This window comes from Platichthys flesus, chromosome 15 (assembly GCF_949316205.1).
Source record: "Platichthys flesus chromosome 15, fPlaFle2.1, whole genome shotgun sequence".
NCBI classification, from domain to species: Eukaryota; Metazoa; Chordata; class Actinopteri; order Pleuronectiformes; family Pleuronectidae; genus Platichthys; species Platichthys flesus.
Genome location: NC_084959.1, coordinates 11,270,184 through 11,296,522, shown reverse-complemented (window position 1 = coordinate 11,296,522; position 26,339 = coordinate 11,270,184). Strand labels below are relative to the sequence as shown.

Here is a 26,339-nt window from a genome sequence, read left to right as displayed (position 1 = left end):
TCTTAACTTCAAAAGCTGTTAAATATGCGTCTAACATCCTCTTACAGGCTGGAAACTCACAGCTAACTCTGTGTTCCCGGACAACTCACCAACGCCACATTTGTTTTCATCCACTGGCTCTATTCAAATACAGCTGTTCAAGCAGTCTTTTGGGGGTGGTTGGTTTCGTGCCAGCAGCTATTTCACACTATATCAAGCCTGCTCATCCACCCTCCTACAAATCACTTGTGTAATGTTATTCAGCCGTCCGGGCTCATCTCTGAATTCACGTGTTGCCCTGGTTTCTAAAAATCCTACCTGTCAGTTTCTGTATTCTCATCACAGCAAATCCCCAAAACATCAGTCTACAGTATGCACCACCTCTCTATCATGGTGGCCACCGTTGTTTGAATCTCTTAAGGAGACTGTGTACGCTTCATATCCTTCTCGCCTCTGTGCTCATCTGCTCCACTTTCTAAGCTTCCCACCCCACTGTCTCCTCTCCCTCTCCATCCTGCCAATCAAGTATTCCGCTCAGTCACTTTCCCCCAACTGAGGCAATGAGCCGGCCTCCCCTGGTGATGAATGAGTGACAGGTCTGCAGTGTTAGTAACATCCATCCACCCTGCAGGAGGGAGGGAAAATGGCTGGATTTCGGCACATAAAGAGAAATTGCCGGAGACAAAAGAAGAGTGAGAAAGAGTTCAGAGCAGAGAAACAGAGGAGATCGAATTTATAATATCACAGACTGCTTTAGCAGTTGTAAAAGTTCTGCTAATATCTCTGCTTTTTATACTGAATTTACATACTCTGTCTCTTCTTGAGTCTTCTTGTTTATTACAGTCAAACTTGTCTTCCTCAGTCTATCTGCAGCTCTAGAAGCTCTCTTCTCCAGACGTAGTGTTTTAAAAGTCAACCGTAGGCTTTTCTTCCTATTGTGTGTTTCTCCTCTTAATTTTTTTGCATTATTGTTGAGGTTACTTTTTTGGGTCAATGATTGTCTGATTCTTTCTAACTGGCTCCAGAGAAATGGTTAATTATACACAGCTTTTTTCAAATTATAAAGAGGATTATAACTTTTTATATATTATTTCAAGGAGTCATAATGCTCTTGTCCGAATAAGCTGAATGAATCATCATGAATTTTAAAATGTAATTTTGGCTGTAACCTGAAGTCCATCCATCCTGAAAAGCCACCAAGACACTTGTTTAACACACTTTCCTTATAATTCAGCTGTGTGGTTTAAGGGTCTGGAGCGATTTCGATTCTTGTCTCATGGCGATTTGAATGGACTCTAATTGCCGCTGTGTGATTCAGGGTAAGAGCACTGCACAAAGTGATTTGCTTGGACACAGCTTGGTTTAAGTTAAATCATTATTTTGGTTAAAGTCCACTAACATCCACTTCCAGAACATATTAACAGTTGTCTTAACAGCAAGTAATATCTCATCACTCAAGTGCGCAAATCTGCATGTACAATGGTGTCTCCTGCACTGTGTTTGTACATGTGTACCTGAGTGTGTGTGCATTATTGTGTGTTAGAGCAGTTATAATTGGTCTATAAATATCTTATTGCATTTTAAGCACAGCTGAAAGGAGCAGATGACATCGAGCTGCCATCAAAACTCGGACTTGTCAAACAAACTCATCTGGCAAGTTTTATACCACACATGGACACTCACACGCAAATTCATTACTGATAACAGAAAAGCAGTGACTCTCAGCTGCCAATGGCGACTTATGATATCTTTTTTTTATGCTGGAAGACAAAGAACCAAGAGGAGGCTGGAGGAGTGTATGCAATCTGGAAATCTAGTCATTTGGCAGAAGGTAAATGCGTTGATTCAAACAAAACTCAACATTTATCTTGACAAAAAAAATCTTAAATAGGGACACATTTTCTTTTACTTGTATGTGATTTCCGATAAAACACAAAAATCCAGGTCATGACACTTTCAGAGTAAGATATTCAACTATTTCAGGATTGAGGATTATGAACATTATCATCCGATTTTAATAAGACTATCCAAAAACTGCTTGTAGTCTCTTTATGATTTTTTCTTTTGACTAATAAGGAAACTAACAATCTCTAAGCTTTTGGTTCATTATGCAATATGAACAGAAGACCTGTAGCCAGCAGCAGTGTGTTTTGTCTAGAACTGCCATCTCATATTTGACTGTTATCACATCTTTCTCTCTTGCACAGATTTCGCTGCCTACACACCGCTGCAGCACTTGTCAGACTTCATTGTCAGAATGTCTGTTTTTAGGGAAAGGTGAAGCAGTTTTTGGGGACGATTTTGATTTGGACAGAAACCCAGCTACTAAATGAAAGAGAGGAACAGTATGAAGGCTTGTCACATTATTTGGTTCTGCATACACCAGCCATTACTCCAAATGGATGTTAGGAATGGCAGGAAATGACAAATACACAAACTTGTTTTAATTACTTACTCACAATAGGTTAAAAACTGACACTCTAGAGTGTTACCGTGGTATAAATATAATAATAATCTACATGATTTAATGACCAGCTACATTTAAATTGTTTATTTTATTCGTACTCATTATTCTTACTAATAGTCAACTGTAAACCATGTGTTTATTCGTACTGCCATATTCACCTGCGGTGCCTTTCCCTAAGAAAAAAGCCTGGCAGTGTTTGACTGCGACTGCGGCACACTGTTCTTTGGGAGTCTGCTCCAGGCTCTGCATCGTTGGTGTGAGCCAAGAGAGTGCCTTGGAGGATTAGAAATGGAAATGACAGGCGTAGAAGTGTGAGAATTTGACCCTTTTATGCCATTTCACAGGAGAGCGGGACAACCCAGAAAAGAAGATGGGGGGAGGGGGACCGACAAGCGGAGGACTACCGGGGCGGGGAAGGATTGTCAACATTCCCAAAGAGAGCTGACTAATCCTGGCAGCGGGGGTCTAAAGGCTGACTCAACTTCCCTGAACTGCATCCTGTCAGAGATTTAAAACAATTTGCTCAAACAGGAACAATGTAAATGTGTGTGTGGGTTACAGTGAGGATAATTCAAATGTACTGCAGTATAAGACATAAGGTAAACCGTAAAATTCAGGATGAAAAACAGAAGACGACGAGTACCTCAATTGTGGGCTGTACTTCGCCTGTCAGATGAGCTGCATAGCAAGAGATGTGACTACACTTAAAACCGAGAACACTAATACACGGCAGGCTCCTGCTGCAGTGAGGGGGAGAGAAGGGATATAATGTCCTCGAGCACCCTCTCACTTGTTGGCAGCCTGAAGCTTTCCCAGCTTGTGTGACCTGTCTTAGCACCATGACTCTGTGCTTAACTGACGGCTGACTACGACCAGGGAGCACTTTTAAATGTTAGGAGACTTTCTATCAGCGCCTGGCAGACCCGTATCATAATGTCCTTTCTGACATGGAACTCCCTGAGCATTCGCACAAGTGTCTGCTGTGGATTCATGATTCATGGTTTTCCACTCCAAAAGGAGAGGGCCCGCTCTGTCTCGGTGTCTTGGCATTTGAAAGCGGACAGGTGCTCCACCTCCAGGATGTTGCTCTTAATGGACATAGACAGTGGGTTTAGCAATCTGATATGCTCTTCTTTTTCACCACAGTGTTTAAGTCGAAGGCTGTTAACCTGATCACACAGTGTTATGCTGCCAGAGACCAAGGATAAGTCAGTTTCCCTTATGCACTGAGAATATTTGAACAGGGTCATTTAAGTATAAAGAAATAAAAGAAAGTAGTAGAGGCTTCTCATGAGATATTTATGATCGAGGTATTTCTGCTCTGTATTCTAGCTATCAGGTGGATGAAGAGTTCGACTAAAAGGTAAAAGATTTCACTTAAAGCTGTGATACCCTGCAGAGATAACATTCCCTACCCATTAATTATGTACCATACCATACTGTAGCATACCTCACATATTATACCTTACCTAACCCTACCATACACAAACTTCCACTATACCTAGCATACCTACCATACCTGATAATACCATACTCTTTTGTACTTTACCCTTACCTATCTTACCCTACCCTAGGATACAATACATAATCCTTTATTACTCTACTTTAACTTTAATACCTATACTTCCACAACTCTACCACAACCAACCATAACCTAACCTAGACTACCATACCATAACCTTGCATACCCCACCCTGCCATACCTGACCATACCATACTCTTTTATACCATACAATAATTCCTACCTTACTATTCCTTAAAATACCATACCCTACCTACATTATCATACTCTTCACTACCCCCCCATAACCTAGTATACCAAACCTATACCCTAATCTAGCCTACAAAACCCTGCCATACCCTGCCCTCTCCAATCATACCATAACTTACTCTACCCTACTTTACCGTACCATAAGCTATATAGTACCTACAGATTAACCCATATTTCATCTCAGGCAAGTGCTTGGTTGGACATGCATGAAAGGTTTGTTGTGTATGTGCTGCTTATGTATACAGAATACAGAGGTTGAATATGTGTTTGAGTGTGTCTGTCTGTGTGTGTGTGTGTGAATGACTTGAGCATCTTTTATTCATGTCACTGTGACTAGCAGGAGCCATCTTGAAATTACATATTTAATGGTCATTGATCCACTCCCCCCCCCCCTATGGGAGGTGAATAGTATAACTGCAGGCCCAACACACTACTTTTTAAGCCGAGTGCAAGGTTGTCTCGCACTGTTGAAATGACTGAAAAAGTATTTTCCTTTAAACTCAAAACTTGTTTTTAAACCCTGAACTTGTTTTAGAGATCAGACAGACAATAGCAGTCTCATGAAACCTCAACATCATCTTGTCAGAAATGACTTCCAGGAGCTATCGCCTCTTCGCTCTCCTCAATAGCTGCTTCCAGAGAAAACCTTGCCGTATAGTCAAGGACAATAACCCTTAAATCAGGAATTAGTCAGCACTTTTCCAAAAGGTTGTTCAGTCACAGTGGATGGGCTCACTCGAGTGATAGAGCATTGGAAAGTCAGCAGACAACCACCTGAAATAGCACAAGGTTTGCTGGGATAGTTCCTTGTCCTTGACTAACAACTTTGACAACAGAATAGAGATGTGACTGGAAGCAAATCTGAATAAAATCTCTGTATTTTTTCCCTTAAGCCCCCTCGGAATAGAGCTATCACATAATATGATGAAGCAATAACCTCTACAGTTTAGGTCAGAGAGTATGATAACGCTAGTCAGATAGCGAACATCCCCTCGCTTATTTGAAATAAATATTCATTTCATCTATGCCTTGCCTGGTCTCAGCACAGTTCCCTCTGGTTCAGTGGTGTGTAAACAAGTGCTACATGTGGTGATATTGGCACAGGCCTCTCCGGGTTACGGTGTGTAACTGAGATAGAAATATATCATTACTGGGTGGGGACTGAGGGGATCGGAGGGACAAAGAGACTGAGAAATAAGAATATTGGATTTGGTTCCACACACACAAGCTTATGTCCTTACATGCAGCCTGTCTGCTCCATCTGTCTGTTTTGCTCTATCCGACACAAACACACACACGCTCACACACGCACACACACTTAGCACAGGGTGCCGCATGTGAATGGGTGATGGACTGCTCCAGTGACTCTGCTGGTAATATAATCTTCTCTATTCCCATAGATCCCACACCAATATGTCACAATTGTCATTTAGTCCCAGCATGGTCACCCGCAATCAGATGGCTTTTCACACTGAACACACCCCGATCCTGTCAGGATGATGAACACTTCAAGGGCGCTCACATGCACCTTTGCATACATACATACATACATATGTATCCACATGTTTTGCCCCTTTGTGTTTGTTTACTCTCATGTTTATTTATTTAGTCTTTTTAAGATGGGAACAGTCCTACTGCTGTAGAGAGGTTCGCTGGGCTCGTTATATTTTCCACGGAACAATACGTTACAACACACACACACACAGAGACACACACACAAACAAAAAATACACACACATACACACAGGGCTTGTAACCACAAGAAAGTGGAGTAATTAGTTGCTGAAATACATTTATGATGAAGTAGAACTAAATGTGTGAATGTGAGTGACAGTATAGACTTTCTCCTGAATGAAAATTGTCCAGAATGTGTTGCTAAGCAGTGCAGTTTTAATGAAAAACTGACACCTCCTTGTCAGATGAGAGAAGGTATTTATTAAAGAATCCAAATTCTTTTGAACTTTGAAATCAACAACCTTTGTGGTAATTATACTGATATTTTAGTAGCTCTATGGGTACAGTGCAAAGATGATGGTGACAATGTAACCACTGTTTATTGATTCAGTGTAATAAGATGTGGCCTTTCGTGGGGTTGAAATCAGTTTTGGAATTTGTCTTCACTCCGTCCAAAGTCTGTGTGTGAGAATTACACGGCTCGATGACAATATGAGGAAGTCTGTGTAAATGTGATGACGTTGATTCAATATCATCTCCCAGCTACAGTTAATGAAACTGAGAGATAACCATGATATCTGCTTAAAACTGCGAGGGGGAGACCAGCATTGATCTGAGCTTATCTATTTGCTCATCTGGACCCTGGGAAACCCGTAACGTGAGATAAAGCAGCCTGAGCTGTCAGCTCTTGAGCTCAGGTAGAAAGGCTGTAGTGGCAGGAGCTGAGAGAGCTTTTCAGTGAAACTTCACCTCCCATCGACATTCTCCATGAGTCCAACAGCAGATCTGACAGGAATCTCCTCATCTGACATTTGAATGAAGTCTCAAGGTTTGGCTTTCTGTTCTAGTTGCACAAGATTTATTTTACAAAGCTAAATATTTATATATTTTTTTAGGTCCAATCTATGTCTAATAATTTTCACCACTTTGTGTATATATACATATGTAGATGAACTTGCACCTATTAGTTTCAACAATGTCAAGTGTGCAGTACAGAATACATTCACACACAAGGGCAAACCTGAACACTCAATTCCTTCCGGGCTACAGAACTACAACCTTGTCACAGTGAATAATATCGTCCTATAAAATTGTACAAGGCCCAAATTAAAGAGAGTTGTGTGCCAAGTTGAGGAGAGAATTATAACATCTGACCTTAATGAGAAAGCATGTCCTCTTGAGACTACCTCCACTCGGAGCCACCAAGGATATCTCTTACTACCTGTTCGTTCTCTGTGGTAAATTAAAAGAATGTCCCAGCTAAGCCTCCAGTTGCCTTACAGGGAGCTTTTCTCTCTCTCTCTCTCTCTTTCTCTGCTGGGCCGATGGGAGACGCAATAATCACCCGTTGAGACACACTGAGCTGGTAATGAAAAATACTCACTGTGCTAATTAGTGTATATTCTGCTCCTATTCGTTTCATCTTCCTCAGAAGGGCAACAGGAGGAAATATTAAGTGTTACATAATACTATAATAGAAATACAACATTTGGTGATTAGTTAGATTGTAAAAAAAGGAAACAAACAAACCATAACAGCAGGTGAGAGGGAGAGCAAGGACCAAAGGTAATTGAAAGATTCATATTATGATTATAATTATATTCCTATTATTTTACATGAAAATGTGAGGGTAAGGGTCGTGGGGAGAAACAAGTGTTTTGCTTTATTTTGTCAGTGTCAATCAGCATAAGACGAGGGAGATTATTAGTGATTTACAGGATAATTCAGAAATGATTGATAAGGTTTGTTCATTGCATTTACAAAACAGCACTGGAAAAGTTTTCTAAAGAAGTGTGTATACAAATGTAAAACATATTGTAAATGAATTTAACAATGGTCATAAATGTGCAGGTGACTGAAGGATAACCTAGACACTGCTATCGGCAAAACCAAATACACATCGGACGTTTTGATTTGTTACTATAGTAATTTTTGTAGAATTGGCAAAGGTAAAAATCCAAAACTCTGCATGTTTTGGGAAAAATATCTTTGTGTTTGAGAAATTCTTTGTGCAAACATCTCAGTGCTTTACAGGAAGATAATTTTAGTACATTAAATTCAGTAGTTAGGACGAGCAACATCTGCTGGTGGATATCCTTGTCCCTGAGTTTCAGTGTTGGGTCTGTTGGGTTTAACTAAGATTCGACTTTCCACTCATTTACATGTTTTCTTCAGTTTATTTCTTTGTTTACACTTTAAATTAGAAAATGTTGATTTGCATTTGTCCTCCGTCTGTAATCTACTTTAGGAAACGACCCAAAATCCTTCACCAAAGTTCTGTGACTGTGTTAAAGATGTGTGATGCTCTGCCCTGCTGGGATCTATGTTTTCATTTGATGACGAGCCGCATCTGTTTCAATTTCTTCTTCAAAAACAAAATGTCATCGTTCCGTGTCCCTGGCTCTCTTTTCTTCAATATTCTCTCTCGTACCGTCTGTTAGCCTGCATCTCTCTTCATCTCCCTTTCAAACAATTATAAAGTGAATGGTTCATCAAGCAGAGCAAAGCAGGAGCAGGGTGGAAGTGAGGTGTGGAGTCCGGTCGGTGTGATCTGATAACGTGTGTCGTTCTCAGGCCAGAGGACACATGCTGAATCGGCTTTATCTGAAGCAAACATATACTGTAGAGACGTCTGCTGCAGTAGTTTCATGGAGCCACTTTTATGTAAAAGACTTTAACTATTTAAAAACACAAATTCTTATTTCCAATCCCGACACATTCAGTATGTCTCTGTTTCACATTTACAAAGCATAGAGAGGTGATGAGAGCCCCGCTCGCACATGATAATCCATATTTCTCAGTATCTGACAGCACAGTGGAGACCGTGACAAGTCTCTAAAGAGATAAACTGTGGCTTTAATTAAGTTGTTTGCTCACAATGGAAATTACAGCTTGATATTAAATCAGTAGATAGGTACTGTAACAACATGATTAATGGCAGAGCATGATTATAGTTCAGCTTTTTTAATTGGAAAAAAGGGTAATCAATTGTGTGAGTGAATTATTTGTTTACTTGATAAATTAAATAGATAAAATAAGTTTGTTCAAGTCCTAAAATAGTGAAAAAGAAATGAGCAAAAAGGCAAAATTTGAAAGAGACAAACAAATCAATAATCAACACATTTTTCTGAGTAGAATAAAAAATATTCTCACTCCTTGAAATGAAAAAAGTTATAATTGTATCAGTTTTTATCATAATTCCTCCTGCAGAAGTTTTTATCAGTCACTGTAATTGTCATTGTTCTCAACTCTTCACTCTGTTGGCTCGATGCTTCACAGAGAGGTAAATCGTTACGCACCTTTGACCTCCTTCTCATTCCTGAACCAGCGCAGGTCGGCGGCGGGCTTGCTGCCCTGAGTGATGCAGGTCAGAGTGATGTGGTCTCCCTCCAGGGCGGGCTTCGTCAAGCCATCGATCTCGGGCTTCTCGGGCACACCTACAGGACGGAGATGAAAATCACAGCGACGGAAATAAGGACAAAGCCGTACGTCAACAAAAGTGTTATCATTCCATATTGGAAATTCTTCTCCTCCAGCTCAGTCTCCTGCAGGGAGATTAAAAGAGGAGACTGCAGCAGAGCAGCTTCCCTGAGCAGCGTCGTGCTCGAGAAGACATCAGGGAGATGGTCTCTCTAAAAACCGGGCTGTTCCCTTCTTTAAGGGTCGTTTCACACGAATTACAAAGAACCACATTTTCTCATGCGCACCTTGTAGTGCTCTTCGTTTTGATTTTCCCTGGCCAGGTTTTGAGACATCTCTGTGCGCAGCGGCTCGAATACACAAGTAGTGAACGGAGCTTTATTTATGGTGCTCACACAACTGAAAAATTGTATTTAAAATATTTAACAGCAATGTGTTTACACAGAACAAATGTCTGGGTTACCATGATTACTTCTACTAAAGAAGCACTACCTATGACAAAACAAAAAAGACAAGTGTAAACTGAACAGGATTTGTGTGTGTGTGTGTGTGTGTGTACATGTGAGTAAGCAAAGGCTCCTGAACGCAGAGGAGGCCACAAGGTTGTACAGAAAATGTTAATTACTGGCTTTTCCCTATAATGAGTGTTATAAGTGTGTAGAGTCTGCCTTTCTAATGTCAATGAGCAATAAGTCTGCCTCAGGCTGAGTGACTGAAAGGTCTGACAGTCAAAGCCATTGACTGACTGTGGCCTTGTCTCACCGCCTCCTGTATGTTTTATTACCAGCTGAAGCGTCTGCTGTTTTCTGTTCATCATCCTTTTGAAGCTGCCAACAAAGGCTGCTGCTCGGTGGATACACTGAGCAGTGAGTTCCATCCCACCTCAACTGAGGCAGCATCTGTACTAATAAAACTGAGGTTTCAAACTAAAACGATCCCTCTCCACGCAGGTGTTTATGCTCCAGCTATGTCCTGACCTAAAATACCTAATCAGCAAGCGGCTGTGAGTGTCTCTGTCTTTGTTTCCTGCCCGTCCAGACTAAAACACAGCCCTGGAGTTTTCAAACTAATATGGCAACAGCATCGTTCCAAACCAGTGTGGACGCCGGGCTTATCTGCAGCAGAGTTGATGCATTTTCAAATGAAAATGTAGTTGTGTGGATGTAGCTTAAATGTGTTAGGTTACATTTTAAGTGTGCTCGTCTTCATGTAAATGTTGTATCCAAGTGTGGGATATCTAACTAAGTACTGTGCTGTGTGGTGTTGTGTGTTTGTAAATATGTGAATAAGTAAGTGTGTCTGGACTCAGAGCATTGTATGTCGGGAGTTCTCCCTGAACGAGACCAGATCAAATCCAATATTCATCTTATACAGTCAAGTTCCCCATGGCTGTTCAGGGGCTACACAACTTTATTCCTGCTCGATTTGTGTGGCACTGTGTGTGTGCGTGCGTGTTTGTGTGAGTGTAGAATATCATGGGTGTGCGCTTCTCTTCTTCCTTGTGCAACATGGTTTTGTGTGCGACAGTGGTGTGTTTGTGTGCGCCCGACCAAAAGGGCTTCCGGGACATGAAGAAGGAAAGAGAGCTTGATTTCTGATGCGTGATAGAAAAGCAAGAAAACTTAGTTCCACTGATAATTCCTGTTGTCATTGAAAGAAAATAAATCAAAGTCAGCATCTAATAATGAATTTTTAGCCAGGCTTGTAGCTTGGTAGTGGGAGAAATGATCTCATTCTATTGGTCAGTCTCTGGCCTGGAATCACAATCAGAATCAGGATGGAGAGGGTTGTTAGAAAATGTCAGGGGGCAGTATTTTGCCTAAAATAAAGATTATTGTCATGCAAATTTAAACATTTCCAATTTTCAAATGTTTAAAACCTAATTCTATGACATAATATTTGTGGCTTGTTGATATTTATAATTTGAATATTATAGCATGTTAAATATACATTACAATATAAACACCTTTTAATATATTTGAAGAATTGTATATGCGTCTCATTTCATTGGATGTTTATGAAAGACTTTCAATATCCATTACCAGAGCTCGTTCGGCCTCCCAGTCCCTTTTGAGTCCTAATTAAATCCCCCTCTCGGTTCCCTGGCTTGAACTCTTAACTATTGTTCAGAATGGCAAAATAATTTTCTCCCTGTCCTTGTTGAGCATTAGCCTTAATGTCTCCAATGCTCAGAATGCTTGTTAACACAGGGAGCCAGCTAATGGTCCAGGTTCTCATAAAGGTACAAACCAGTTCAATACAATACAAACGGTCGGTCCTATTGACAACATTTCTACTAAAATCTTAGAACTACAATGTTTTATATGAATTTACCCTCACAGTTAAGAGTCCTGGTAGACATAGATGTTATTTACCAAACATCTTCAGCCTTCAAAGTGCTCCTGAGGTAAAAAGGGAAGCTATGAGCTATGGGAGTAAGTGGTTTCATGCCGATTGTCTGTCCATTTGGGTTTTCTGGTTCTGTGACTCACGTCTGCTTGTTTGCTGGTCTACAGGAGATTTACAGGTCAACAAATATTGTTACTTATTTTGACTGGAAAGCCGAAGCTGAGGAAATCTGAGTAATGTTCCCTTGTTAACAGAGAATTGATTAACTACTGAAATTAACAGCATGCTAAATAACTGGATTTAAAAGTAGACTTGTGGTTTAATATTTTTTTGGAAGGTTTTTGTAAATTATGGTTTAGGTTATGTTCATTAGATGTAATAGGACGCCTGATAGTGTTTTTTATTTATTTATTTTATTTTCTGTAAAAGGCTATTTTTAGCTAACACTAAGAAAAAACACAAATACAATAAACCATACAACTAGAAAAGATAAACCTCCAACAAGGTTCTACAACAAATAATCAATGGCCAACATATTTTTAATGAACTGCCTTCTCTTGTTTGAGGTATCTATTAGGACTATTATTATTATTATTATTATTATTATTATAACCACACCTTTTTGCAACATGCTTCACTTTTAATATTCAGTCTGTACTGATTCATTCTGTATGTTTGATGTATTGTTATATGTTTTTTAAAATGTAAACTAGTACATGTGATGGCTTTGAATGTTGGACTTGTCCTTGGAGCACTTGAAAAGTACAGCTTGTGTTCACAGTAATTGTGGAAAATGTCACTTTTTTTAAAAACCAGCATAAACCTGACAGAGTGAGAAAGAGTACGACTGGTGTTATGTAACCGTGTATTCAGAAATGTCCTTCAAGCAACGACGTGTTTGTTTGTACTTACCGAGCACTGTCAGGTAGGCCTTGGCCGTTCTGACGGGCATGGTGAAGAGGGAACAGGTGTACATGCCTTCATCCGACAGCGTGATGTCACTGATACTGATGGTCAGCTCCGACCACGACGCATGCACCAGCTCAATCCGGTTGTCTCTTAAAGCTGGACGGAGAGACAGACACAGGCAGAGGGACGGTTAGTTAACTACACAAACTGGTACAATGTCTGCAAACAACCACCCTAACATATGTTATTTTGCAATTTTCAAGTGCAAAATAAATAGAGATTATTATGGTTATTATTGTTGTTATAACACACTTCAGCTCCTACATTATAGGCAAACCTGAGTTTCATAAATGTAACATTTGATATAGTGAAACAGATGAGTTGACTTGTGCAGTTTTCATTAGGTAAAACTTATTCAGATTGTATTAATATCTTATATTAATGTAAACCAGAAGACTGTATATATGTTTTATGTCTCTACACATTATTCACACTCATAAAAGTAAAAAAAAAGCTTAACCAAATTTACTTTGATTGATAACACACACAAATTAGTTCTTTGATCTCTTAAGTTTGTAAGAAATCAGATTTTTTTGTAGTCAAAAAGACAGAGTGCAACATCGTGAGTGTTGAACAAGTGTGAATAAAGACAGATAATTGGTGTGTTCAAATAGTTTCCTTCCCTCTCTAATATAATGATAAACATCTTATCTACACACAATGTTATTCACCAACAGTAACAATGCAATCATCAAAGTATTTTGCACCCGTGTGTTGTACTTCTAGAAGCAACTCCATTAGTGACAATTAACCTTTCGGCATCATTTATAAATGTGCTAATACAAGTGTACAATAAGAACATCTATTGGTACACAAGGATTTGCAATTTTGCCCATTTAGTTTGAAATACCGATTGGTAGATTGTGGTTATTGCCAATTCTTAAAAGTGCAAGGCTTATCATGATTGTTTACTGTGAAATAAAAGTATTACTTCCAGCTGTGACGTGTGAGTCATTTAATTATGAGCAGATATAAATGCATAAAGTCGTATCAAAAAGTGACCTCAAAACTGAACGGTCTGTTGAATGTGAAAGTGTATTCATACCCCTCTCACACAGCCTGCTCTCCTGGAAGCCGTCGTACACATTTTACTTATATGAAAATGTAATCTTTCAAAAGACATAACAGGAATGGAAATCAATAATGCAATAACAGGCTGAGAAAGATGCCTAATGAGAGTTTGGCAAGATGTGAGACTTGAAATGGATTTGCTGAAATTGGATGGCCAGTTGAGAGACACTCCACACAAGACTGTATACTTAATAGCTATGATACAGTGGGAGCATGCGTTCAGGTTTTAGGCTGAGGTGACACCTTGGAAACGACTTGATTCATGCCAGTTGTGTCTGAGAGGCGCATTGTGATTATTGTTTTCATCTTGAGAACAGACAATGTGGATTGTTGAGAGCAGAACTTTTTTCATTCATGTTGTTTCTGTGGCCCGGCGGCTCGACAGTTTTATTTAATCCTTTACCTCCAATAGTACAAACCTCATTTAATATGTGCAGCTACGGCTACTTTTATGTCCCTCTCCATCTAAGTGATTTGGAGCACACCTCGCTCAAGTGCAGTGTGTGTGTGTGTGCGTGCGTGCGTGTGTGACTGTGGAGGATTAAATTCAACACAAAACATGTACAATTACTTGTGTACATGCAGGGATTCATGTTTCCTTTCATGTGGCGGCACATGAAAGAAAAGTCTTATCTTATGGTAATAGTAAGAAATCGTGCAAAAAGTAGAGCACTGTGGTTTTGTAACCTCCGCAGAAAAGTGAAGCGTAAAGACCATTAGAGAGTCTGTTTGTAGAGCGCTTTAAAGAACAGGGGGCTGTATGGTGAGAAAGGATAGACCAGAGGTATCTAAAGCACTGGGGCTCTGTTTCAACATCCTCAAGCTCGGAGCCCATCGTTAAAAAAAAGTTATGTTTTTTCCCCAAATATCTTAACCTCCCCTGACCCCCACAGCTCATCCTATTCCTCTCTCGCTAAATAGGAACCTTAGTTAGTTTATACTCGTATAGAAAACTTCTGCTAACTTCTGATCACAGCCTTTCGCAGATGAATTGCTTCAGCGATCATGTTGAAATAAATATATATGAAAAGTTTGTATTTGATTTTTTAGGTTATACATATATATTTTTTTTATTATTAAGAAAGGTTATTCAGATGTAAAATATATCCAGCCTCGGTTTCATTCCTTTGTCATAATAGTTTGACAATGACATCTGAGGAATCACTGAAAATACTGTCACTGTACATATTCCAATTACAGGCAATTATTTTAAAGGCAATTAATTTGCATGTACAGTCATATGTTCTTACAATTATTATCAGGTTTAATAGACATTGCCATTCCTTTCATTTTTACAGATCTGCACTCCCTAATGTTGGCATCAATCCTTATTGTTCGGGCTCTAATCAATGTTTTAAATCTAACTTATGGCAATGGATAATATTGATATATTAATATATGGATATATTAATATTGTATTGTTTATTTCTTAACATTTGATTGATTAAATCAATGCACAGATTGTGTTAGCTGTGCTTTTACGGACTTATGTCTGTAATTTGTAAGTCAACTCTGAAATGGTAAACATGCATGTGAGCAGCAGTCTCTGTCCATTGCTGCAACAAGCACAGAGCTGACAAATGTAGAAACATATCAGTGAGCACATGGTATCTCATGTCATTTGCTCTGGGCTCCAGGGAGGGAACCCTGGGCTTTGTTAGTTCCAGGATAAACACCAGAGTAAATGGCAGCTGATCTGTAATCAGTTTGGCTAAACGACAGCTGCTCTCTCTTTAATGTATTATTACATTTGTTCTGTCCATTCCTGCCCAACGCAACACCGGTTATCTCTCTATGCTGTGTGCTGAGCCTCAGCAAGCGTGACATGTTGATATGAGCACATGACATATCTTTAGTCCTGGCACCAGTGACACTATGTTTCTGTTTGTGTGTGTGTGTGTGTGTGTGTTCACATGGCCATCAATACGAGACCACCAGCGCACGGACACCAAATTAGTTTTAGTCTAATGCACTGCCAGTTCAGCTAATGGTGAGACCTGCCTGTAAAGATGGTCATTATTTCTCATGTCGGGTGTGTTCACCAGAGACACACTACAAACACACACACACTACACACACAAACGTATACACCCTCGCTGATCAAAGGACCAACTAAGACAAACAGATTATTTTTTGCCTCTGCATATCTTTCTGTTTTTCTTTTTCCCCCCCTGTCACTCTCTCAGATTCTCTCCTTCCTCCCACCCAGACCTCATTCTGTCGGCTCAGGTGGCTCCACTAACCTGTAACAGTGTTCAAGTTAAACAATGCATCAGTTCATCTGTTTTGTCCTATTTGCTCTGGGCGAGAAAATAAGAGCAGGCAAACGTCAGAGAATGCATTTAGCTCTGCTGACTCGCTGGCTACGATGATAACACTCTGCTTTCTTCCTCCCCTCTTGTCGACAGCCCTCTGTGGGAGGTTGTTTACGGGACATTCAAAGATATGGATTAAATGTATAGTTCTTTAAAAAATGTATGTATAATATTATTGTGGACCTAATCAAGTTTAAGGAACTCAATGACTTAGAAAATACTTTATCACACTTATAATGAAAAGGTCTAAAATAGTGATATTGAGTCTGAAGGATTTGATCATTCCAATTTAAATCTGGATTTTTATACAGTTCTAGTTAAAGTATAGTTTATGCGATTCTCAGTGCTCACAGGCAGATCTCACAATAGTTAGATGCCAAAAAGCAGGATTATCCTGATCCCCCTGGAAGGGCGGATTCAGACTGGATTTAGGAACATGAAAGGTGTTATTTATAAAACCATGAAATCCTAATCATACAGGCAATAATACGGGGAAATAATTTGTACCAAAGCTCTATATCAATGACAAGACCGCACAGACACAACGAAAGATTGTTTTGATTATTCAATCAATTCAGAATCTAACGTTTGTCTTTTTACTTGGAGTTATGTTACTAATTATGCGCAAAGCTTATATGGGATATTGAAATCAAACAACAACTTTGTAATTTGTACACTTGCAAATGTATACCACTACTCAGTATGAAAAAACTTGTATAGACACACGTACAACTTCACATAGACTTCCATTCAGTGTGGACAGCCAAAGCAAAACCTAACCCTTCACACACACACACACACACACACACACACACACACAGTTTAGCTTATACCATTTATTTTTAGGAAGTGTTTTCTCTAAGATTTTTCCCCTCTAGTAAAACGCAGGCTCTGCTCCGTCACTCTGTGGCCATATCAGAATGTTGGATATCGACACAGCGGAGCCGACGCCTGAGCAATGTATCTCTGTTTGTCTGCAGAGGTGCTGCCTGCCTGTCATCCATTACAGACCATTAGAGGAGATGGTCCTGAATGTGTTGTTTAGTGGACATCAAAGGCAGCGATGTTGTATTCCCCAACAACTACTATACTTACTGAACGCACAACCGTACTCTCCTGCTCATTTAGCCTCAGCCTGCGTTTCTCTGAACACAGGAAGAGACAAAATGCAAAGCTGCAGTTGTGAGCATCAAAGTTTGATTTGATTCTGCACCAAATTTTGAATACACCTGAATGTGTGGCTTCTTGTTTGTTTGCAGCTTGTAGTGTTTATGCGTGTGCTTGTGTGTCTGAGAGAGAAAAAATGAAGTTTTTTTACACATTTGATCACAGGGTACCTCCAAATACAGTTAATTTAATATTCAGAAAACCCACTGAGGTAAGGAAGATTTTTTTTTTTTTTATCCTATTACAAGCACGACGGTTGCCTCAAAGAAGCTGTCCATGCCGCGGTTCCCTTGAATACAGACATTCTCTGTCTTTAACAGAATAAAAGAAGAGAAGTCTCTAATGGACGGGAAGAAAGGCAGGACTTTGAAAAGGAAACCTGAGAGAGAGAGAGGGTCAAAGATGTTTTGTTACTTTTAAATCAGAAGTGACATTTTTATTCTGAGGGAAGACGTTCAGCCAGCAGACAAAACCGTCTCGCTGGAACCGACTGTGAATGATGCAAACAAACCTTTTGAGTGCTGTTTATTTTCCCAGAGATGCTTCCCACACTTTATATCATGTTTTCCCACAACATCCATGTTTACCATTTCAGTCTGGGCTTCTTGCGGTTTTAACTGCTCCTGCTTCAAACGCAATTAATCATTGAGTATCCAAAAGAGACTATTACACAGTCAGACTCAGTCCTGATCTGATTTTGCATTTGTTTCAGACTGAAAGAACAAAACCCACAAATGTTTAAGTGAATCCAAAAAGCTTAACAGTCTAATATGCATTTTTAATGTGATTTGTTACAAATACACAAAATCTGTGTAAACAATTATTACAGGGGCGTGTATAGGCCTCCGTGGTCAATATGTGGAATGTTTGATGCTTATGTCCACTTTTGGAAATGATTAAAAAGAGAAAAGAACAATAAGATAATAACAATATGTTTATTTATAAAGCATGTTTTAAAGCAGCCAAGGGAGGACAAATAAAAATGCGAAAATAAACGTCAGCGATAAGAGGCAAATAAATACAGATTCTAAAGTTGAACGGACAGCAGATAGAATAATGGAGCATCATTTAGAGAAATGGTTGAAGAAATGGATAGAACAAAACATAAGAAATAGCAAAAAACAATCCAGTAAAAGCCATTTGGTATAAATAGGTTTCTGAGAGAGGATTATAAGGGTGTGTCTCCCGTGTCAACTAATCTTTTCCTCCTAACCTTTTGGTCATTTGAATTTCTATATTTCTATGGGTTTCTTAGTTGGCTTTAAGTTATAGAAACATGCGTTACTAGTTCTGATGGGTTTGTACTGATGGAATTATTTTTGTAAGGAATACGGTATACAGCAGGAAAGCAGCACATACCCACAAATCTGGTTTGGCTGTATATATCTTCTACTTGTCCCTGGTTAAACTCCATGTCCATGAGCAGGTAAGTAAACAAGTTCGTGGGTATGCGCTATTATGTGTATGTGTGTGTGTGTGTGTGTGTGTGAAAGATAAAACATTAGTACATTAGGGAGGCATTTATTGTGGAAGCACATGGAGCGGACACAGTCAAATCGAGACTCACTGAGTTTTTCCACTTTTGCCTTTGTCTGTTTATTTCCTTCTCCTCTTCCTCTGCCATCCTTCCTGCCTCCCACCCTCCTCATCCTTTCATCTACCCAGGGACACTATGCATTAGTATAGAACCTTGGCAGGTGCTTGCTCATTCAAGTGACACGGTTTTATAATGAGAAAAGTGCAAATTTCTGAATATACCTGCCCATATACCTGACCCTGTCTGGATGTGACTATTCTCTTTTTCTTGTCAACAACCCATCTGAGTGTGTCTGTCTCTGAGTGTGTGTGTGTGTGTCATATACAGAGAGAGAGAGAGAGAGAGAGGAGAGCAAACAGAATGCAACGCTTATTGAAAAGCTTAACGTATATTCTTTATCTCAGCCCCGGCTCAACCTACATTACCTTGTTATACCTTTTTCCGAGGCGCGCCGGCTTTTTCTTTAAAAAAGTGCTGCATACTTTATACAATAATTGGCTTGTGGAGATTTCTTCCAGTGACAGAAATGATTTCCTTTCATCAGTTACTACCTGCCATGCGGAATTCAGTGGGAAACCTGCATCAGCCCTGCTTCATTAAATCTGTTGTGAGAAGTGGGTCAGCGAGGAGACAGCGCTCGCCTCTAAAACCCTGTTGTATTTTGCATAGGGACACGTTTTCACCCTAAAGCCTGGGAGCATAAGAACAGGCACCCTGGTCTATAAGGAGGTGCATATTATTCTAAGGGGCCCATTACAGCTGTCCTTCAAAGTGACTTTGAAAAGCTGACGGTGTTTGCAGGAATATATTCTCACTGTGATCAGGCATGAATTCCTCAAAAAAACAATCCTGCTGATTTCCGGCGCCACTATAACATAGGGTTTCTTTTAACAACTCGGTATTCAAAAGCCATTCTTCTAGAAGAGAAAAAGAATATGCCCGCTGCTAAATGTGAGCTAATTATTCCAAATTGCCTCGGGCATTTTTCCCTGCGTCTCACAAATGATAAGTGGCTCTATTAATAAAGGTGGTAATAACTGCTCCTTTAAATACTGTGCAAACGCAACAGGTTTTTCTTTAATAATAGGAAGTTATATATTGTAAAAGAATGAGAGGTGACAAAGAGAGGAGAGGCAGAATGCTCAAGGTCAAAGGAGAAAGTTTGCTTGTGTCTTTCAGAGGTGATAACTGTTTCTGAAAGCTCTCATAAAATGCCCCCTTAATTCCTCTCCTTTATCCCACCAAGGCCCACACACCATCTCCCTTCTCCTCTTTCGCTCCCTCTCATGTTTTATGGTCCTTGTCTTGGAGAGAGGGGACTTGTTAGGGATCTGTGGAGATTTACAGTCAAGTTTTTTTCTATCAGAGAGAACACGGTACCAATCTCCAGGCCGATATGAAAGGATGTTTCACAGAGGCACTCTTCCAGGAAATAAAACAAAAAGACAGCTGTCTCCGAAGTTTAACTTTCCGGCTCGGATTAAGTATTTTTTGAGAGAAAGTTCTGGTATCTGTTTAATAAAAAGTCTGTCAGGCATTTCTTATTTTGTTATTTACTCTGGAAAAACTTTTAAAAGCCCATCCCCTAAATTGCTCAGGCACAGACACTCTGAATGCATCAAAGCTTTCACGGCTGCATACCAGGGAAGTGGAATACTTGACATTCCACAGGCACACACGGATATATGTGCACTTACACGCAACACACACTCTCGCACAGCCACAAACAGCCGGCAAATTGATTCAGACAGCTGAATATTTGACATCTGAGGACCTGAATGGTTTCATATTCAACAGCTCGGGGTTCTAAAAAAAGGAGTGGTTGGCCCTTAGCTGTTCACCCATAACACTAATCTTAATGTTTAAACAGATTCGATCAATCTGCAGATGGCACAGCACAGGCGGGGACGTGCAGCACAGGTGCACTGGGAACTTTTGCAAAACAGCATCAACATATTATTGCTTTTTGACGGAAAAAAAGCAGCAGATACTCTGACCACTGGGGATGAGACAGGGAGAGAGGCTGTGTTGTACGAATGCAGCAGCATCGCACTAATGTCTGGTGAGTCACTGTTTTCCGGCTGATGGGAAAGAAACCGAGTCACTGTGACCTTTGCGTGGTCAAGTAGTCTTCTACATGGGCTAGAACCATTTTAACTAGTGAACAAGAACATGGACTCAATGTTCATTTAGGGAAACATTAACCGATAATAGATGAAAACTGCAATTCATATTATTTATGTTTGAGTAGTTTTATTTGCAAACTCCCTAAATGGTCAATGACCTGCATTTCTCGACCAATCAAAATGCAAGCCACATTCACCCAATTACGGACGCATATTCCAATCAAATACCACACACACACACACACACACACACACACACAAGGCAGTATTTTTGCTCAGTAGTTTTTTTTTGCTAAGTAATTTGGGTTCAGTATCTTGCCCAAAGACACTAGGGTCTGGAGACTGTAGGACCTGGACACTTTGAATCATAGAGAGAAAATTAACAATAACATGTGTGGAGTAGTAATGGGGTAAATTAGGGTTAGGTTCAGCATTTCATGTTGCATCTGCCAACATCTGTACCTGCTGAATCAGTTTTGGGCTGGAGCCACATTATGATCAGGTTTACTCAATGTGCTGGGGCAAAAAAAACTGCTGATGCTCACAAGGACAGGTAAACCTCCCTCCTGCCATACTCCAGAGGGCAGGAAATTAAAAAGAGGAATGAATGAAGGGAGTTAAGCAGGTTGGAAATGACAAGACAGATGTGGGCGCTGAAGAAGAAACGGGATGGAGACGGGTTTGCAAATTACAGCAACCGTGTTGAATAAGTGATTTAAATGTCAAACCTTAGTCAGTGTTCACACATGATGAGTCCACTGCAAATTTGGCCTGGAAAGTAATTATACATAGGTTCTTTCTAGTATGGGAAGAATGAATAAATTGAAACTATGACTCCCTGGAAAATGTCTTCATCCAGGAAATAAAGACACTATCAAGTCTTGAATTACACTGACCCAAAAAGAGCCATTTGTAAAGAGATATTAGGCTCTTTTGAATTTCATAAAAGACAGAATCCCTCTTGCTCGGTGCTCATCTCTTCCTCTCGCTGTTGAAGCACAGCTGAAGTCCCTCAGTGGGAAGTGATGGAAAGGACAAAATCGGCTATTTTCAGGACAATGGCTTATTTGAAATTCAAACAACTCTTCGCAGGCGCCGCGGCACCTTTGAGAGGAGCGAGACAAGAGGAGTCGCTTTCATCCGGCTAAACGTCTTGGAGGTGAGACTGAGCCTTGACATTAAACAACAACAGCCGTGAAACCAGCACCACTCAAAGGACAGTAATGGAGTCAGTGGCTGCATTTGTCTTTGTGAGTAATATGTTTATGCAAATGTTCTGCTGCTTCCTTCAATAGAGCCACACACACTCTGTGATGGCACGCGTGCACACAGACAACAATCTGTTGAATTACACACCAAATATGATCCAACAATTTCTTGCAGGTTTAAATATAAATGGGTCCAAATTATTGCACCATATTAAAAGTAAATAGCTAAAAAAAACAAAACATTGAGTTCATTGAGTCAGTCAGTAATGAAAATAAGGTAGGGATTCAACTTGTCAATAATAAAACTTTACTTGGCATAAAAAAAATAAAAAAAAAAGGTATTTTACAACTCAAAAAGTTTGCAGAAAGTTGGCGAGTTGAGGTTGTACATTTGCACAACGCTGTGCTTTTTCCTAATCCTCGTCTTTTCCCTCCCAACAGGCAGCACGGGAAATTAATCTGAAACCCACGGTGCTCAGAGGCGTTTGCAGCTGAGACATTGTTCCTTCCTCACACTGCCAGTGGCACTTTGGATACACCACGCCATCTCAGTGCTCCCATCAGCATGCGCATCTGAATTTGCCACGTTCAGCACGACGACTCCCAGAGCGCTGGCACTTACACACAAACACACACTGGCACACACAGACACACAAACTCATATCCAACGCTCGTTGACATAATGCACTGCCTAGCCCCCTTTCCAAAACCCATTACCAAAGATTCATCTCTATAAACAGATTCTGTGTGTGAATGGAAACTGTAGACGAGGTTTAGATTTTAGTTTGATCCATCATTGTTTAGCATTGTTTAGCAGGTTTTGGTTTCCCACAGGTAGACTGTCTGTGTGGAGAGCAAACAGAGGTGCAACACATTGACCAAAAAGCATAATCTTTTCAATTTATCTGTATTCATATATGCAGATGGGTCAAAAAAGAAATCTGCCAAAATGTTGTCTGGACCTAAAATACCAAAAAGTATCGCTGGTTGGGTTTTTTGATGAGAAACATTTGAATGACATATTAAAAGAAACTAGTTGGAGCGTGAACAGAGTGCCAGGAACAGAAGATGGATATTTGCTGTCTACATTGGAAGATTCAAAATATTGGCGGTTCAATTTATCAACCAATCATCCAAATGCCTAACCCCAACATGTACTCTGAGAAACAATCTAAATCCAACTTTAACCTGAACACTAAAACCAAGTCTTAACCCTGAAACACCACTTTGAAGTGGTGGCGACAGCCCAAAATGCACACGCAGGCACAGTCAACCCAAAAAAAAAGCTTTCCAGAGCAACTCTGGGGGCTTAGCAGCATCCCTTTGCCTTTCCTGATAATAAGAGAGTCCTTGACTGCTTTCTCATTTCCAATCTCAGAGCTCTGCACTGGAAATGCCATGAAACAGACCTCCAGGCCGGGTCCCTGCTGTGATACGGAATAACCTGCAGGGAACATCAGTTGTTGATTTTGATGTTCAGTGCAGCTTTTTACTGCCACTCTGCCCACAGAAAGGTGGGTAAGTGAAAATGTGAATGGCGAAAATTGGAATGATTTGCATGCATTCACTTACTGTATGTAAAATATATATGTATGTATACACAAACAGAGACAAGTGCAGGCACAGTGTGTGAGCACAAACATGGACGAGGCAGCCCAGTGGGCAGAGGGATAATGGGGGAAGACTGTGTAAATCCCATATGTGCTTAATCCAGACACTTACAAGAGAATGTGATTCATACTCTATTACACTCGACTAATACAGCTGAGAGACGCACGGGGCACAATCATTTCAGCAGGCATGGACCAACAAAATAACACCCATGAATCCTATTTATGGAGACTTTACTGAAGAGGGTGTGAAAGGTCAGGGATAAACCCTTTGTACTTATTAGCTGTTAAACATTAGTGGCGTTGTGCCACACCCACAATTCCACAGAGTGTGTTTGTGTGGTTACATCACGGTGTCTGTGGATGTGCAAAACGATAACAAGGGGTTGCATTCAATTAATGGAAGGAATTTCTCTGCAGGACCATGAAAGTTTCCGGTGCATAAAGTCAGTCTGTTATTCAGAGGTTGAAATCTTGTATTATCTGTATAGTCTTCAGATTATTGTCTCACAGGTGAGAGATTGATGCAGATCCTTTATTATAAAAAAAAACAACATTTATTTATGTATAGTATAGTATATTATGGTTTATATTCTTAATTTCTCATTGTTTTGTATTTTTTATTAAATGATATGCTTTAGGCAGTACTGGCTCCACCATTCAAGGCTCAGGCTGTTTGGGTTGGTTCCTTTAGCTGAGATTGACTGTATAACTGTCAGACAGCACAAGGTGAGAACTGCAGTAAAGAGCAGATGCAGATCTGGGTGCAAGGAGGACTTGGAGTGTGAGTGGGCTGTTTCTGATGATCTAGGTTGAACAATAAAAATTTGTATTGATCATCTTTTGTGCATCAATGGTAACACTGATCATGTTTGCACTTCAGATGCCAGGAAAACACCAAAGCTCTTTTTGCCATCAGTAGCCTGCTCCTTGTACCAATACTGATCTTAAAATCGGAGCTCATCAATCCGTGGTCATCTGCTTTTGAACAATCCAAATACACAATCAACAAATCTGATTACACACTATCAAACTAGTCAATATAGATATTAAAGTCCCAACTAGCTAAATGCAGGTTATAATCTTAGTCAAAACAAGGCAGAATGAGAGGCACATCTATCTCACCACCAAGTGTTCTCCATTGCAGAGTGACTGTCTGTTTGTGTGTTAAGGTTGAGAGATAAAATAAAGCCACATACTTTTTTATCCTCAGAGGGAAGGTTTTAAAGACTCATGATAACAGGCTTTGTTGTATGAGTGTGTGTGTTTGTGTGTGTGTGTGTTTTCTACACAGTGAATGCAGGGCAGGAAAACACAGACCCGTGAAATTTGTTGCAGACGCTATAACACAACAAAGACAGCAGCTTATTCAAGTGAAAAACACACAGGCTTACAGACATCTTTTTGTTCAGGTTTGACTCCAGCCCCCCCAAAAAATTAAGTTAAATGTAGTTTCTTGTGTGTTTTGTGTATTTCTCCACCACCTACAATCTAACACTGGAGCTATGAGCATCTGTCTCCAACTCACCTTTCTTGTCCCCGAAAAAGAGGGTCTGCTGTGCCGGGTTTGACCACTGGAGGGAGGTGTTGTCATTATACTCCACGCGGCAGGTCATGTTCACCGTGCCACCCTCCGTCACCGTCATATTTTGAACCAGAGGGTACTGACCGCTGACGCCTGCGAAGTGACACATAAGAGAAGAACAGAGTTAGGAGATGAGGACCCGGCAGGAGCGAGCGAGCGAAAGATACTGAGGTACACAGAGTGAGACAGATGGTGTCATTTTATTGCTGGATTTGTAACGTGGCTTTGTTTGTTTAATACATTTGGAAGACAAAGCTTAACGCCCTGATTATGAATTAAATGTTCATGCAGGATGGCCGGTCACGGCTGTGTGCTAAATTGGACCCTAACACAAGAAACAGGTGGCGTTTAGCCTGCAGGATCAGGTCTGAAACCTCAGCGACGCAGGGAAGGACCAATTAAAAACCACTCTCTGTGGACTCTTCTGTGTGTGTGTGTGTGTGTGTGTGTGTGAGAGAGAGATTCCAACATTGACTGAAAGAAACAAAGAAACAAACAGCGTTAAGTCCTGTAATTGTGTGTGACCTCTCAGACAAGAAGTGCCAGTTTTCAGCACCACGGACAGGTAACTGCATGTTTTCAGAACTCTGGACAGCTCACATTTGTGTGTGTGTGTGTGTGTGTGTGTGTGTGTGTGTGTGTGTGTGTGCGTGCTAGGGAGGGAGTGATGCAGAGGAAGCAAGTAAGCAAGTAAATAATAATAGCCATAAATCTATTTCTGTCTTCGTCCCCACAGGACAGGTTTTAAAGACGTGTGAATAGAGTCTGAGGTAAGAAAGATTATTCATCCCCAGCTAACACCCCCGTCTTAAACCACAATCCCTTCCAGGGAGGGTTAGGGATCATAAAAACTGAAATACATATATATATATATATATATATTAAGTCAAGGAAAAATAGAAATGAGATATATTCATAAATGAAGTTTTTAAATGCCAGAATTTCCATTTCAGTTTAATTCCGCTGACGCCTCTCGATTCAAACACTGCTTCTGTATTAAATCTGATTTAACACTGTAATTATCAGCGGCCAATTTTGTGTTTTCCTTACTTCAGCTAATGACTGCACAGGGAAAGATAAATAACCCCCCA

The 26,339-nt window shown here is 40.2% G+C and overlaps 1 protein-coding gene across 3 annotated transcripts in view; it reads right to left on the bottom strand.

The window, feature by feature from the left end:
• Window positions 1–26,339, bottom strand: part of cadm2a (cell adhesion molecule 2a) — a 189,634-nt gene that overhangs the window by 21,546 nt on the left and 141,749 nt on the right. For all 3 annotated transcript variants that reach the window (XM_062406362.1, XM_062406364.1, XM_062406363.1), the window contains 3 exons: window positions 25,192–25,341; window positions 12,573–12,725; window positions 9,191–9,328 (listed from right to left, as the gene is read on the bottom strand). In XM_062406362.1, coding sequence (XP_062262346.1) covers window positions 9,191–9,328; window positions 12,573–12,725; window positions 25,192–25,341 — 441 coding nt within the window. The remainder of the gene's footprint in view (window positions 1–9,190; window positions 9,329–12,572; window positions 12,726–25,191; window positions 25,342–26,339) is intronic.